The 17,426-nt window shown below is 43.1% G+C and overlaps 1 protein-coding gene across 1 annotated transcript in view; it reads left to right on the forward strand.

Annotated features, from left to right (window-relative positions):
- Positions 1-17,426, forward strand: part of KIF5C (kinesin family member 5C) — a 145,983-nt gene that overhangs the window by 39,133 nt on the left and 89,424 nt on the right. Inside the window, exons 2-3 of the mRNA XM_073241412.1 lie at positions 7,211-7,301; positions 14,171-14,244. Coding sequence (XP_073097513.1) covers positions 7,211-7,301; positions 14,171-14,244 — 165 coding nt within the window. The remainder of the gene's footprint in view (positions 1-7,210; positions 7,302-14,170; positions 14,245-17,426) is intronic.

Raw genomic sequence — 17,426 nt, forward strand, 5'->3', positions numbered from 1 at the left:
AGTGAGGAGTACAAAAACCCCGTCATAAATCCTTTTATGAGTTTCTCCTCCTGGTCCCCTGAAGCACATGGATTTATGTAATTTGTAGTTCCCTTTAGATGATTTTTTCATTCTGGGTCACTTTATAGATATTAAGATAACAGTACATCAGTGTGTTACAATGCCTGGAAACACCTCTGTTTCCATAATATATGTTAATGTAAATTTTGTATGTTCAGAGTATCATTTCTAAAAACTTTTTAGATAAAAATCAACTTCACAAAGAAATACTACTGCATATTCCCTGGGCTAGCTATTACAAAGCAGACAGATAATAACAAGTGTTGACAAGGATATGGAAAATTTGGAACCTTCATACACTTCTGGTACCAGTTCATCAAAAAGGTAAACATAGAGTTACTGTATGATCCAGAAATTCCACTCCTAGATATATACTCAGGAGAAATGAAACATATGTCTACATAAAAACTTGAACATCAATGTTCATAGCAGCATTTACAGCAGCGTTCATTATGGCCAAAAAGTGGGAACGACCCAAATATCCATTAACTGATGAATGAATACAAAAATGTGGTAAATCCATACACTGGAATACTAGTCAGTTAGGAAAATGAACAAAATACTAATTCATACTACAACATGGATGAATCTTGAACACATTATGCTAAGTGAAAAAACCATCAGTCACAAAAAGCTATGTTATATGATTCAATTTATATGAAATGTCCAGAACAGGCAAAGCTATAAGGACAAAGTGGGTTAGTGGTTGCCTAGGGCTGGAGAAGGGGGAAGATGGGGAGGGCTGCTAATGCATACAGAGTTCTTTTTGGGGGTGACAAAAATGTCCTGGGATTTGACAGTGGTGACAGTTGCCGAACCTTGTGAATATTATGACAACCATTTTTATTAAAGGGATGCATTTGTGGTATGTGAATTATATTTCAATAAACATGGCAAAACAAAACTTCCTTGGGCAGGATATTTGTGTTGATAATAAATGAGTATCAACATCAACCCAAGGACTTTGTGCTTCTTTAGTTGATGTTTTGGAAACATTCTTTCGGGTAGTTCACAAAGCTATTCATAGCCTTTGAGTTTATTTTATTTAACTCGGGTATATGAGTATAATGCTTCACGGGTACCTTAATCTTGGATGTGTTCAGAGTCCTTCAAGTCAAAAGGAATCCATACAACTCTGAGGAAGGAAGCACATGTGTCTTTCTCTTTCTCTCTCAGGTAAGAGAAAGGAGATTTGGACGTTGAACATATAGCTCCCAAAGTGAAACGAAGCTGCGGTGTAGATGTAGGCAGGCTCTCTGGCTCTGGTCTGTCTCGCTCTGGAGGACCGTACCAGGTCTCATGCTTCAGGGAGGCAGATTTGAAATCAATGTAAGGACACAACTTTCTAACAGTTGGAGCCAGTTGAGTTTTGAGCAGTTCACTATCACTTGTCTGGGATTGTGGAGGTGGGAGGTGTACACTGAGAAGAGAATGTCCTATCTGACTGTAAAGTTCACGTTAACTCTGAGAGGCTATGCCTCTAATTCTCATGCTCTACTCCTCTAGCTCTTGTAGCGATGACTCTTTGTTCATTAAACTAATCAGATGTATATTTGGAAGTAATTTAGGATTGATTGGGAGGAAAGCAGGGAAATAGAGTAAGAAAGGCTCATGATTGTTGTTTCCTTGATGTTCAGAGAGAGCATTGATTCTAAATCTGGAACTTTCAGAACACTAGCTAGGGATCCGGGAGATCTGGATTCTAGGCACAGATCTGCCACCTACCTGATTGGTTGGGTGACTTTCTGCAAACCATTTACCTGTTCCTGGTCTCAAGTTTGTTTATTTGTAAGATATGATGTTAGATTGGGGTGACCTTTGAGGACCTTTGGGTCTGAAAAATACTAAAATTTTTCTGTATAACTTCAACTTTTCATAGCAAGTCTTACATCTGTGTTTTCCTAGCCTCTGATCAATCTTTGCCTGTTTCTAATTGCTTGTGTTGCACGGAAGGCTTGCCATGGGCATGCCCACCATCTTTCTTGCCCATCTTACCCTTCCCTGATCTTAAGCCCTCCTATCCTCTGTCGTTTCATGGCAGCCCCTCCTACACAGTTAACTCTCTCTTGACTGCAGTGGGCTACTGGAAGGGTCTCTGTCTTTTGTTACCTCGCTGAACACTTTGCTTCGATTTCTCATATTAGTCTTAGCAACTGCTATTTTTTATGTCTCCTACTTTTCCAATAAATCATAAAGTACTTAGGAAAGCAGCATGGTGTAAAAGAAGAACACTTGACATCAGGGTCTTAAAGCTATTTCTCCAATGTAATAGACTTGCTAATGTGACTGGGCATTCATTTTTCCAGTTTGTGAAGTGGGAGTAATAACACCCACCTCATAGAGTTATTGTGAGAATTAAAAGATAAAATACAAGAGGGTTTGGATCAGAGTATTGATGGATGGTGTTGGGGCACAGTAACAAAAAGGTGGTCAGCACAGGCTGAAAGAATTTACCATCTCCTGTACTTTTTCAGGAATTAAGTCACAAATATCTGGGACACCAAGTAATGACATTTTTAGTAATCAGTTCCTCTTCTTTTTTTTTTTTTTTTTTGAGAGGACATCTCTCATATTTATTGATCAGATGGTTGTTAACAACAATAAAATTCTGTATAGGAAACTCAATGCACAATCATTAATCAACCCCAAGCCTAATTCTCAACAGTCTCCAATCTTCTAAAGCATAACAAACAAGTTCTTACATGGTGAACAAGTTCTTTCCTAGTGAATAAGTTCTTACATGGTGAACAGTACAAGGGCAGTCATATCACAGAAACTTTCGGTTTTGATCACGCATCGTGAATCAGTTCCTCTTCTTAATACTGCTCAGTATCTGAAGATAATTCCGCAGAGTGAGTTTAAGTCTTGCTGTAGAAATTTAAGTATTTTTTTTTTCTGTTTTTCTTTTCTTCTTAAAAATAGAAGAATTCCAGTCCTTGGCCACGTTTAATGACAACCCTTGGTTGGTTAGACATTATTTTTAGATTACTTCTTGATTTTTTTCTCTTCTTGGGATAATTAATTTCATTTTCTTTAACATCCTTCCTGTTGTCCATCTTCTAAATCTTTAAGTAGGTCCTTTGCTATCTTTTCCCTCAGAGTAATAGTCCTTCCAGGCTGGAAACACTTGTTGGGTAATGGGTCAAATGTATTCATGGGCACCCATATGGTTCACAGACACTTTGCTCTCAACAGCTTGGTAGAAATTCTGGTGGCCTGATTTTTTAAACAGTTTTAACTATTAAAAAAATGTAAGAACCATCTGCTGTTGTTTTTTGTATGTGATCCTGGTAAGTTATTTAGTGACACTGCTCCTATGCAGTTAGCTGTGCTCTCACGTGGAGGGCTTTCATGGTGAAGTGGGGTTACTGCATTTTCAGTTATAACGGTGTATGCAGAGTGTGTGTCCCATCCAGATGCCTGTCATAAGTCACAGCAGGTTTGCCCATAGGCAATGAGGTCTTGGGATTCACGTGGCTTCCGTCTTAGCTGGTTAAATACTTTAATTGTAGTGCTCCATTTGATTGGTTGAGAATAGATCACATCCTAATTGCTATGGAGCGAACCTAATAGGATAATTTCATAGAGGGTGATGCCAAGGTGGGGGTAGGGCTGCTTTGGTTAGGCTCCTGGATGCCCTCAAGGCAGGAAAAATTGGAGTTGGCATCTGAAGGGTGATAAAGAGACAGCCCCATGAAGATGTACAGTGAGAGAATTCTAAGGGAAAACAATCGTGAGGAGCAAAGGCTGTGAGCCCAGGATAAGCACGGTACAGAAGGTCAGTGGGCTCTACCGTGGTGAGATGGAGAAGTGTGCGGAGAGCTGAGGGTGAAGTGGGTCTAGTCTGAGGATGGCAGGACATGATATCATCTGACTTACAGTTCTTAAAAGCTCACTCTAGTGCTAAGTGGAAACCAGTTTGTGAGGAGCAAGAATAGAGGCAGGGAAACCAGTCAGGAGGCCATACAGCTGTGGTCCACGTGAGAGACGGTGGAGGCTTGGTTACTGTTGGGTGGTATAGATGGTGAGAAGTTGATAAAATTTGGGATATATTTTGAATATGGGGTCTATGGAACATACTAATTGATTTTGGTCTGAGTAACTGGGTGATTGATGGTATAATTCTTAGATAAGGAAGGCTTGGTGGTTCTTTTCTGACCAGTTAAGTCTGAGATAGCTAATGCATATCGAAGTAGACTGTCCAACAGGCAACTGAGTATATGAATTTGGAGCTTAGATGAGATTTGAAGGTGGAAATGTTCATTCAAATCACGTGACGGTCAAGAATGTACACAGAGGAGGCTGAGGTCTGGGTCCAGGACATACCATTATTCAGAAGTCTGGAAGGGACACCACAAAGGACCCTGACAGAGAGTGGCCACAGAGGTCAGAAAGAACTGGTGCCAAAGAAGTGCCTGGGAGGGAAAGTGTCTCCAGGGGTAAATGTCTCATCATTCAGTTGAAAGTGTTGGCACCCAGCACTCATATTAAAATGTAAATGTAAAAATTTATTCCGTAGCTGCAAACTTGGTGACAACTAGAGCCAGCTGGTCCCAGTGCCTGCCCACAGAAACCCTCAGCCACTGGGGGATCTGGAACAGGGAAACTTTTGTCTCTGGGGGGCCTTGAGAAGTGGGTGTTTGCTGAAAGCTCCATCGGGATTTGTGAGATTTTCTTAACAAAACAGCAAAGAATAACTCATTTGTTGTTTAATACGGCTGGCATGACTTTGCCACAAATAAGTTCTTTGAAAATAATCAGTAACTAAATTCTAATTTGCAATTCTAATTCCAAGACCTTAAGGTTCACCTAAAATAAAAGGCTATGTAGCCAACTTTCAGTGCATGAAAAGACACACAATAATGTTTACATTTTTAACTTCTGTATGTTCTAATCTTGACAAGGTGTAAGTCTCATAAATCATTTTCTAAACTTTATCTTTTCTTGAAGGCAGTTTCTGGGAGTTAACTTCAGCTTGTGGAAAATTGTATCATCTGCTTGTCACTTGATAAATGATATTATTTAAGTAAGGAATAGAAATTAATTTTTTTCTACCTCTCAATGTGAAAGCATAATGCACTCTAACAGACATTTTAAATTGAAGGGCAAAATTGGGAAGTTTTTTTTTCTGGTACCATATACTAAATTTAATAAGTTGTTTTTCTGGCTGTATTAAGTGCATTTTCTCTAAAACCCAAAGCAGGGTCATGCTGTAAACAAGATGGATGGTTTACTTCAGTAATCCACATTGAGTTTAGAGAAACAATAGATATGTTTTAAATTAAGCAAAGCTGCATTTTCTTTCCAGAATGTTCAATGGATAACAAATAGTAAGATAAACTCTGTAAATGTTCATTCTAACCTCTTAGCGTACTGACATTTAGTTGAATTAACAAATATATAAAGCTAATAAGGATGTAGTAGGCTGATAATTGGCAATAGATTGTGGTGAGGAATATTCTCTTGATTATATTCAACCAAAGACTTGGTTCACTAATTGAATGAGACTTGTGGGGAACAAAACATCAAAAAATAATCCCTTTCCATAATTTTAACAGAATGAGTGCTGCTGCCTTGTATAAAAACAAAATTTTCTGGTACTGGAAGTCTCTCTTTTCTCTAAGGCCTAACTGGAAGTATCTCTTTGACCTGGGGGCTCAATCCAGTTTTCAAAGACTAAAGCTCAAGATAAAGCTTAGGACCTGCCCACTGGTTGCAGCTCTACCCACAGTCATAAACGAGTGAAGCGTCATGCCAGCCTAACAGCTGTGTACTTACTTCTGTGTGAAGGTTATAGGATGTAACAAGCCTGTTCTTGGATCCCTTATGAGCAGCTACCTTCTCAAGGTGTCAGACTGTCCTTGGGTGGCTCCTGGTGTGCAGAGCCATGTGTAGGAGGTGCAGGGGGGAGTGAAGAAGGTTCTGGACTCTCTTTCTTCCTCCCTTCACTTCTACTTCCCTCCACACGCCAGTGGGGAAAATGAAGCTGAAGAGCTGCCTGGGTGGGTTGGGCTCTGGGAAAGGACAGGGAGAGGGCCACCCCTGGCCTGGGCAATATCGGTGGGCAGGATGCTCCCTGCCAGGGAAGAGCCTGTGTCTGTCTTACCCACTAACTTCCCCAGTGCTCAGTGCCATGCCAGGCACATAAGTGCCCCCTGACTCCTTGCTGGACACTGAATGGTTGGGGTCAGAGCCCTTACAACCCCACGCCAGAGCTTCTTCCCATCCCCTCTGACCTCCTTGCATTGCACATGGCCAGGGGCAGCCCAAATCCCAAGAGCCTACACATGGGGAAATCACTTGATTTATTCTACAGACGGGCCCCCTTTGTCTCAGAAGCCTTGATCCAGTTAAGGCACCACTTAGGCATGTAAAGAAAACACTAGAATTCTTTGGAACACAGAGAAATGCTATCTTGCTATGAAGAGCAGCTTAAATCTGATCATGTCTTCTTCCCATTGAATAAAATCCAAGCACACTACCTTGACTAACAGTGCCCAGCATGAACTGGCTTCTGATTTCCTTGCCTCCTTCTCTTACACCCCCCTACAGTTCCTTGAGCTCACGGGGCCCCTTCCTGTTTGCTCACCCTCCTCCAGGACAGTTCTTCCAGGGCTCTTCAAGTGCCTGTCTGTCGGATCTGTTACATGTCCTTTGCAAATATTAACTGGTACTTCTTTGGGGAGGTCCCCTTTGCCTTCTCTCATCTCCTCCGTCCTATTATTTTATACCTAGACATTTTGCATTTTCCTGTTTCTAGCTTATTAGCAACCTGCCACACTTGATTGAATGCTTTACAGGTGGGACTATTTTCTGATTTGGTCAGAATCTCTTCTAGAGCCTGGCTCAGAAGAAGCTTTCAATAAAAAGTATTTGTTCAAATGAATGAATGAAGCATCAGCCTGCCTTTCATCAGAAAAAGTGTTTCAAGTAAGAAAAAACAAGCTTGTTTTCTTTCTCCTCTCTTATTCTCAAAATGTAATACACATTTACACAAATGGGTGAATGGTTCATGCTATAAAAATTCCCAAGTCTTGGGAATGAACTGCCTTGAAGAATAGGGTTGGTGATTTAGTGCCTTGGTCTGCTAATATTAGTGCTTTTTATTTCTAAACTTCTAATGTGTTTTCCCACCTTTTCTTTCTTTTAGCAAGGAAAGCCATATGTCTTTGACACAGTGCTGCCTCCCAGCACGACCCAAGAGCAGGTTTACAATGCCTGTGCAAAGCAAATTGTCAAAGGTAAGTGCTATTTCTTTATTTCCTCCTGGGCCTTTTAGAGTAATTGAAAACATTAAGTGATATTTGCAGCCTAGGAATCAATGTGCCTTGACTGTAAGCAGGGGCCTGCTAATTGGAAACACTGAATTATAACCCAGGCTTTGGCCCTGATTTGCTATGATGTCAGGCAAGTTATTTAACCTCTCTATATCTGTTTTCCAAGGAGATTTCTTTATTTCTCTTGCTACCTTGTTGGCAGTTATTCTGTCACCTAGAAGCTTAAAAGTGAGTTGAGCTATGATCACACTGTTTCTATAATGGTTTTAAAATAACGGCTGCAGGTATAGGACCTCCTTTTCTTTTGAGGAAGAAAAACATATTCCTGATGCTCCAGTTGTACGTTTTTGGTTAATTTATTTTGTGCATCTATCTCTTCCAGAAGCCTTAAATGTGGAAAATTCTTGGACATCAAGGAATTTTCTATAGCATTATAAATCACATTATTTTGCTGTTCACTGAGCTGTCCTTGCTCCTCAGCATTTCTTAAATATACCTTCATCTAACCCACTTTTAACCACCCCACCCAGATCCTGACATTCATTCCTCCAAATAAGTAGCCGCAAGCCTAAATTTGTGTCTTAGAGATCAATCCTTTCTCTGGGACTGGCCTTGGCCGTATAGGATTTGTGTCAGAATAGCAGCAGGGAGACAAGCAATTTACACTTTGCTCTACTTGCCCTTTCAAATCAGGGGCAGGTGGGAGCCTGCCTTGGGGGAACCTTGCCATCTGGACCGAGCTGAGGGGCATGTCCTACTAGTTTGCTTTTCATCCTTAAATCCTTGCCTTCAAATGTGAATGCTGTGGCCCTTGTGCTTTCAAATGTCTTGATGCTGCCATTTTTATGGGTAGCTCTGGATTTAAGGAGCACAAAGTAAAAACAAAATCCCCCGGAACACCTTGTTATGTTAGGTCTGCTTGTTTTTAGAAGCTGAACTGACTAACCTAACTATTTGAAATTCATGAAAATCAGCCCTGGGTACATCTGTTAGATTAATTCTGACCCTGGACACCTGCGTGGGAGACTCCCATCAGTATGTAATGTTCCTTGCTGAGGTGTATGGTTATTCACATTGTGTTGCAGACATCAATTAATTTTAAAGGTCTTCATGGTAATATTATTATAGAAAACTGAAGAGAAAAAATATGCCTGAATTTTAGCTCTTTTTGAATTAATAATATGGGCCTACGTCTAGTGGTAATTTTTGTCTTAGTACTTTTGCTTTTTGCATCTCTATCAAAACATGTTTTTTTCTCTCTTTCTGGACTGTATAGTTCTGGTTTGCTCCTAGTCAACCTTCCTTCCCCTCTATATTCATTAAAGTAAGATTAATAACATAGAAGTCAGAATTTCCTTCTTTTTCTCTCCCCTTTCATTATCAGAGCCAAATAATATTTACCATGTGCTGTGTCAAGCATGAGGACCATTTAAATACACCTCCACCCTCTTTAAGTTGATGTTGTAATTAGAGATAGATGCATTCCAGTTTTTTAAAAAATCCAGTGATTAGCAAACAACAATAATAATATTTAGATCTTTATATACTAGAGAAGTTTGGGTTCCCTTCAGTGTTTGGATTTTTCTATAGTATGAAATGTCAGCAATAGGCAGTCCCTGGAAAGTTTTCATAAAGATATAACCTGATTGGCTACTTGAGGTCCAATATGTGGTGAGCCACAAAGAAAACGCTTTAGGATAAAATTAGGCTCTGACATGATTGATAAACAGACATTTTTTTTGTGTGTCATCAATAGAATATTAACATACTTATTTTGTAGCAATAAAGATTACCTTATTTTCCCTTGGAAGGAAATTATTAAGGGGATGATGAAGACCCGATTTAACTTTTTTAAAAATATTTACTGATGTTAGTGTGAGGGGAAGTGGCTGTGTATTTCTGCATGAACAAAGTAAAACATAAATGTATAAGAAAGAACTCCTTGTAATAGGTTACCAGGTACAACCAAGGTATCTCTTGCCAAGACAAGCCCTATCTAAACCAGGAATGGGGGTGCTATGGAGCCTTTTTTCCTAGAAGTCAAGAATTGAATCAGATGACTTCTGAAGCTCACCACAGTCACCATGATTCAAGATGCAGTAGACTGTGAGCTTTCCTTTCAAGTCTATGTAAACCCTTAATGTTTTTGAGATCAGGAAGCCTCCTTTTAACTGGATGGCTTTATTCTCTCTTGGTTTTTTGATTCCCTTCATTTACACTGGGTTTTAAAAAAAGATTGGAAACCTTTGATTGTACAGTCCTGACATCTCCCACATCTTTGGTGTGTATTTTTCAAAATGTTGTCTGAAAGAGTGTGTGGAATTCTCTTCCATTTCTCCTACCAGACGTTTCAGGGTTTGTGACTGACCAGTATAGTAAATAGGAAGGCTCCTGTGGACACAGTTACTGAATGTTATTGTTGAAGTACAAGTCATGATGTCCCAGCCTATGGAGGTCACTCTGGGGCATTTGCCTTCCAAATTAACTGATGTAGACTATCCAATGCCAGAGAAGGTGATTTCCTGTTTCCCAGATCTAATTTCTTTAGACTTTGTTCATTTGGTTGTTTCTTTTCATTCATTCCTTTATGCAAGTATGTTAAGTATTTGTCCTGTAGTAAGTGCTGCTTGGCACTGGAGTCACCAAGATGCATAAGACTGTCTGCAAGAAGCTTCAAGTACAGGGAAAGAGACGGACACATCCATAATTACCATGCTTTAAGATGGCTGTGTGCAAAGTGCTGTGGGAGTGCCAAAGAAAGTCACTTGATACTGATTTTAGTGGGTGGGGAGCAGATTGGAGAGTTAAGGAAGGTTTTTTGGGGAGACTGGGTCCTGAGGACTGTAGAAGACAGCAGGGTGTACAAGCAGAAAGGATAGCAAAAGGGTAAAGACACAAAGTATATGGCATGTGTCGGCAGCTTGGAGTGGTACAGGGTACATAAGGGATGAGACATAAAAAGTTAGGCTGGGTCAGAGTTTGGTGGTAATTGATAGGCTTTGTCCTATAAGCAGTGTGGACCCACTGAAGAGTTTTAAGCTTAGGATATTATCAGATCTATTTTATTTTATATTTCTTTAGCTACTGGTGTCAGGTGACCTTTATGCATTTTATGTTACTGAATTTTAACAAGTTCATGAAGTGTGCATTACTATTCCCATTATACTGAAGTGGAATTTGAGGTTAAATAACTCGGCCAGGTCAGTTAGAGGGAAGTGAAGCTGGGACTTGGGCCTGAGTTTGTCTGACTTCTGTGCATTTTTCTGTATTGTTCTGCCCCTGTTTTTCTGGGGGACCCATAATGAACGTTTAATAGCAATTATTTCAGGAGTTGTTACTTTTCTACCACACCAGAAGGAATATTAAGCAAACATTACAAAAAGACAAGAGCAGGAATGGGGGTGGGGAAAGCAGAGGGAGAGGAGAGAGACGGTGGCTGCAGAGCCTCGGGGTGGCGGCGTTCTGCCAGTGAATAAATGTGTTTCTGTTCTGAAGGCATGCCCCCGCCTGGGCGCAGTGGCCACCCTCCGCACTCGCTGGGCCCAGCACTCTGGCTGGCCCCTGGTGTGCAGCAGGACTGCCTCTATACTCTCAGGACATGGCCTGCTGAGTTGCCTGGTCCACTGTGAGAGCTTAGAACTCCAAGCCAGTGACTCGTCAGCCACTGTTGCCAGAGACCCTGGTGCCAAGACAGGCTACCATTTCACCTGAAGAGTTGGTGGGAGGTCACAACAGCCTTCTCAGGCACACTGACATGTAGGTGTGAGTACATCCTTCCCAAATTCTTACCTGCCAATGGATCTAACTCTTCTCCTCCAGCAAGACCTGGATTCAGAACTAGCAGAACCTAGGACTGAAGTCTGCCACAAGAGCCAGAAAGTATTTTCAAGTATCCACTCCACTCCTCCCTCCTCTAGGGAAGTGAGAGGGCTCTTCCCACCCATGGTGAAATTGCTCTTCAGGCTTTGCTTTGCTGCTGGGTGGACGTGGGCTGTGTTGGTGGGCTGCCACTGGCTGTGTGCAGTGTGCTGAGATCATGTCATACCAGACCCATCACAAAGAAAGGTTCTGTCTGGCTGAGCTGGTCTCTGGCTCTGTGGCTGGCATATAGAAGTAGTCATTCTGTGATGGGAAAGACGCTGAAACAAATGTCCCCTGTGGGCCTGGGAACTGTCATTCAGCGTGACGGAAGCACCTCTTTGTGACTGAGAACAGGCCTGCTCCCTTTTCCTGCTTTCCTGAGGGGCCTCAGCCTCCTCCCGCCTATCACCTCAGTGGTCCACCCCAGAATGCACTGTGCGTGCTTCCCCTTTCCACTAATAATCACATGTAGACTAAAAAACAAACTCCCCAAAACCTGGGATTTGGAAGAAAACAGAGTACTGGTTTGAAGAGCTTTTTCCTGTCCTTTTAAGTTACCATCTCATTCAGAATTGAGTTGACAGAGGGCAACATCAGCTGTGTTCAGCTTTCAACACTAGAGATAGGTTCTCCAACAATGAATTAATCACGACGTGACTCTAAAGGGTACTTAAAAGGCCAAGTGGAGTTTGTGCTAATGGGGTTTTAAAATGTGTTCTCTTTTCTTAAAAATGAAGAAGTAGTCATGCCCGGTGTTCTAACAAAAGCAAGGAGTAATCAGGGATTCCCCAAGTGTGGTCTCATGTGCTCCTCAGCTCCCTGGTCTACAGCAAGTGCCAAGTGCCACGCCGATGGGCTCTGGTTTTCACGTGTGTGTGTGTCCCAGTCCTTAACCCCCGGAGTCTGGTGAGCAACGACGACTAGGAGTTAGTCGGATGTGCACCCCACTTAGCACAGGTAGATTCTGAGGGGTGGACTGCGTGTGGGGTGTCTCAGGGGGCCTAATTCGGATGCCCTGGCCCCTTTGCCTCCCGGCAGAGGAAGGAGCATGTGCTGGGCTCTGAGCTGAGTCTCCTTTAGGGTGTGGCAGGCTGCTCAGAGCCACGTCCTGCATGCGTGGCACTTGGAGGGCGGCTGGAGGCCTGATACGAGGAGCAGAGGGAGCTGACCCTGGGCCTTGGCCTCCTTCCCTGTTCTAACACCGGGGCCAAGCGTCCCAGAGTGCTTCCTCCGTGGGCTTAAGGTAAGGGAGCCCTTTCCATTTGGGGGAAGATGTTTAATTTCTAATAAAAAGAAGCTTTAGTGCTGTGATGGTGGGTTGCATTCCAGTTGTCTAGAACTTAAAAGTAAAACCAAAAGGTGGGAACCTCTTTCCTCGCGTCCCGCAGATCACATCCCTTCTGTGGTCGTGCAGAGGTGCTCCCCTCCAGCCACCGTTATCAGGCCTGAGGGATTTTTTCTCTGAACAAGTTGACATTTTTGTGAAAACAAGCTTGAACCTCCAACCCTTTCACTGTAGTCTTCAAGTTTTTGCTTCTCCTGTTACCAGGGAAACCATGACCGGGAATCAGATATGTGTGAACATTCTCTCACGTATAGCTTGACACAAACTCTTCAGGGCTGCTAGGGCTAGAAAAGAAAACAATCCTGCCACATAATTTTTCCTTTTTTAGCTTCCTAAAGGAAAATCCTGCTTTCTTTTCTGATCCCAGTTCACACTCTGGGAACCTCAGATCGGTAAAATGTATATTTAAAAAATGTTAGAAACCCCAGAAAAACAACAAAATTTATCATAAAATTCAGAGAGACCAAATAAACACCCTAATCAGGTCCTGCAAAAGATGGAGCTAAGTGCCTGGCTTGCTTTTGGGGTATGTGGCCCTGAGGAGGACACCTCTGTATGGGGTTCCCTGCCCGCTTGTTCCCACCATCCCTTCAGGAATGAAGACTTCCTCCTCTCCTGTAAAGATGGAGGGCCAGGGATATTAATTATGCATCATTCCCCTTTTGGCGATGTTTATGTGGATGGAGGAGGATTGAAGGAAACGAGCACTAAACCTATTTTAATCACTTCTGCTGCTCTGAAAGAGTTCCTGCAGATCATTTTCAGCAAACGCAGCCTCCAGCCTCTGTGGGTGAGATGGAAGCCGCCCGCAGCACGTGGAAGCTGCCCGCAGCGTGTGTGGGTTTGCACAGAGTGCTCCTGGCGTAATTAAAAGAAATTCCTGGTTCTGCCGGCTCGGCCCGGCTTGCTTGCCTAGTCACTGAGAAAAAGCTGCAGTGTTCACTTTGAGTCGGGGCCCTGGCAGTTACTGGCTGAGTACAGTCCGACAGTCCGGCTGATGGTCACTGTGTGGCTCAGTGTACACGCCGGGCCCAGTCCCTGACCCCTCAGCAGTGGGCTAGCCCTGATCTGAAGAGGCTCGGGCAGGCCTTTGTGAGAATCCTCCCCAAGGACCTCGCTGGGCCAGGTTTTAAACTGACCCAAGTCAGACCCTCAGGAAGGAAATTTCATATCTCACTGCAGACACTCAGGGCATTGGTAATTTTTTGTTTTTAAACCCCTGACTGATCTCAAGAGATCGACTTAAAGAAAAAAAACCTTGAGTGTCTCTCTACTAAGAAGAAAGTGTACTTGCTTGGTGTCTGTCTTAATTTTGATGTTCCTGAGAGAAAGTGACTCCTCCTTTATTAATCTATTATATATATTATATATCTTATAATATATATATCTATAATATAATATCTATAATAATAAAGGGATGTGAGTCCATTTCTTTTTATTTGTGGAGCAGTGGAGGCCCTCATTTCTGCTTTTATCTCACAATTCTACTTGAAATGCAAATGGAGTTGAAAAATACTATTTGTCTGAAAAATGGGATGGGCCATTTGGAAAATGTAATTTTAAAATATGCAACCAACACTAGCATATGACCGAAGTGGTGATTTTAATGTTTTTTTCTTGCTTGCAGATGTCCTTGAAGGTTATAATGGGACGATTTTTGCCTATGGACAGACTTCATCGGGAAAAACGCACACCATGGAGGTAAGGTTGTGGCGTGCTATGATGTCAATCTCTGAGACCACTGAACAAACTGGTGCTTCTGGGAAAATCTGGGCTGCATTTGGCTCTTCCACTAGGCAATAGAGATGGTTAAGTCGATGATAGTTTACCCAGTTTATTGTATCTTTGAGGAGTTTTAAAATAGCAGTGAGCACTAAAATCTCAGGAAATCAGTATTTAAAAAATATCCTTTCTTGATAGCTCTGTCAAAATACAACAATAAATTCTTTTAAAAAGTAACGCATCAATAAGGTAAACAGTGGTGTGAACATCCTTACGGAGTGCAGCCCTAATCTAACTGAGAAAGTCTGTTAGGAAGATCACTTACCTAAAGAAGCCCTCTGGGGAGGTGAGTCTCCTCAGAATAAATAGAAACTGAAGGTCAGGATTTAAAGAAGTCAGTCTGTAGACCAAATTCAGCCCATAGACATGTTTTTGTGGTTTGCATCGTGGTTTGTTATGTTTGTTTGTTTTATTGAAGGCAGTGTTTAAAATGGAATGCTTTCATGCAATTCTAAATTTCCAACTTTGGTTGAAAATTCTGAAGAGGTAACAACACTGGGTGACGTTCCACCATCGTATAAAGTGCAAGCTTCAGTGGAATGGAGCCCTCATTGTCTTGTTCATCTTTTTAGTCACATTTCTAGTGTGTAGAACAGTGGCTGTCATCTAGGAGGGGTTCAATAAAGTATTTGTTCAAATGATATTCTCGCGGCGGCCCTGGCTGAACTGTGTGCGTGGGGCCGGGCTCTCCCATCTGCCCCTAGTTCAGTCCGCACACACCGTGAGTGCATGTGACCTAGAGCCAGCACCCTCCCTCATTAACCCACGCACCTGAGCCCTGTGGGCACTTGAAGGTGTGACCCCCGCTCATATTGTTGACCATGGAGCTCTGGCTGCAGGCTGTCTTCCTGACAAGGCACATCTGTAGACACAATTGGCCTGTTTAATTCTTCCCTGGCTTATTGCTGGGGACTCCTATGAGGACTTCAGGGCTGGATAATTCTTCTAACAGCTGGGCCCACTGATAGGTGAGGAGAGGTGTAAGAGTGGTCATGAGAAGAACTGTACAGAGGAAGCTTGGGGAATTCAGCTTACCAGCAGCAGGGTAAGATGAATCCTTAATCCTTCAAGTTCAGGCTTTTCATTTACAGTATCCTCCTGGGAATGTCCCTGAGATGGCGACTGCCCTGTCGGGTTAGCTTATGAATCATTCCCACTGAAGAGATTTCCAAGGCACGAGGCTAAAACCCTAGGGCTCTGATGTTCTGCTAACACCGATTTCAAACGTGGGTCTGGCTCTGGGGCATCTCGTGTCTGTTGGGTTGACTCACTTTCACTCAGTTTACGGGAGACAAAGTGGCTCAGAGACTGCACATGTTAAAGGAGGCATGTGGTGATGTGCCACCTCTTATGGTTGGAGCGGGACTATTCCCTGACACCCGAGCCTCGTCGGCCCCTCGTCTCCGCATCTCACATTCTGCTGCAGGGCACCTTGCCAGTGTAGCTCAGGTGTCCCCACGCTCCTGCTCAGGCCCCTTGCCAGCCTCTCTTACCGGACCCCAGATCTGTAACCTTCTAGACTCTAGAAAAGCTGCAGCTAAATGTTTCCTAAGCCTCACACCCTCCAATAGCCATGGACAAAAATTCCTTCATTGGCTGTAAGGCATAGGGGAGAGAGAGAGCATCTCATGGGGGTATCAATCCATTTCTAGGTTTTTGGGAAAAATTAATGAACAATAAGCAAAACAAAAAATTGCAATATTTAATTCTAAGTCTTTGGGAATTCTTACAAGAGCAACCTTTTTAGCTTTAGGATTAATTCATCTTTGGGAATATAAGATATGTGCTAAATGTCAGAAATGGAAATTGTAAACCATCAAAGGAGAGAGCCCTCTCCCCAGAGTAAAATTGTATATATGTGGGGAATAGGCGGCTGTAACGAGATGGCAAGGAGGTATGCCCACTATTTAAAACAGAAAATTGGGGACATTTCATCAAGTAAGCATCCTGAAGCCTCTGTGCCTCACAGTGTAGCACCATGACGCCTGCAGCAGGGCTGTGGGCCTGGAGGGCCTCATGGGGCCCTAAGGGAAGCTGGACTCTGCGAGTCACTCTCACAGTTGCCTGAATTCTGTCACCTTTTCATCTTTGTCAGTTTTAAAAGGTTGATTGTAATGAGTTGCTTTCTTTATTGTGACTTTTGAAAAATCACATACTTAAGCCCAGGGGAGGAAAAGAAAGAGTGGGTGGGTGTGAGTTCTTTCCCAGCCCCTCCCCATTCTGGTTCTTTCTGTGGGATGATTATAGATTGGAGAAAAGGTAGGGGTTATTTTAAAGGAGGATGGAGGAAAGGAGGAGCCCCAGGCTGCTTATAGGTAGAAACTGTAGGAGACGGAGAAATCCAGGACCCTGGAATGCAATCACGTTTAGAAAACCCCGCAGGGCTTGCACCGTCTGAAAGGATTTTACGTCTTTGGAATTACACATTGTAATCTTTCAAAGGCTTTTGGAAGGGGACGCTAACGCCCTGAATGGACAGAGCCATCACATTTTAAAGCTGGTTTTCATTTTAATCCCCCCATTTTTGGACTGACATCCAGTGGTGATTCCATTACCTTCTATTGAGAGGAACAAACAGATAAGCCTACATAAAATTGGAAAGATTAGCTTCTGAAGATGGAGCACTGAAGGAGGATTTTCAGTAGAAATATGAAACACTTAATGTTGGTGCTAAACTTGGCAGAACCCCGGGGCGCCAGGGCCCCACCGTGTGCGGCCCATGCTCACAGGGCCAGCTGCCCAGGGGCGAGGGCTGGGCCTCCACTCAGCCTATGATACTGGGAAGACCCTCTGGGGTGCTCTTCAGCTCACTGGTTGAGGTGGATGGAGACACCCTGTGTTTCCCCTTCCGTCCAAAGGGACACCTGGAGGCCATCGCACAGGGTGGGGGCTGCCCTGCTGCGGAGCTGAGGCTGCCAAGTGATTTTTAACGAGCCTGTCTGAGTGCCTGGGTGCTTGGGGGAGCTGACGGGCTGCCTGCTTTCCCATCTTAAGTGTTTCAGGAAACTCAGCCCCGCTTGGGAGGCTGAGGAGTGACTGGGGCTGGAACAAAGAGAGTCTTGTTCTGCGTCCAGTGGCCTGTGTCTGGCTTCTTCTTTCAC

Source organism: Manis javanica, chromosome 7 (assembly GCF_040802235.1).
Source record: "Manis javanica isolate MJ-LG chromosome 7, MJ_LKY, whole genome shotgun sequence".
Lineage (NCBI taxonomy): Eukaryota > Metazoa > Chordata > Mammalia > Pholidota > Manidae > Manis > Manis javanica.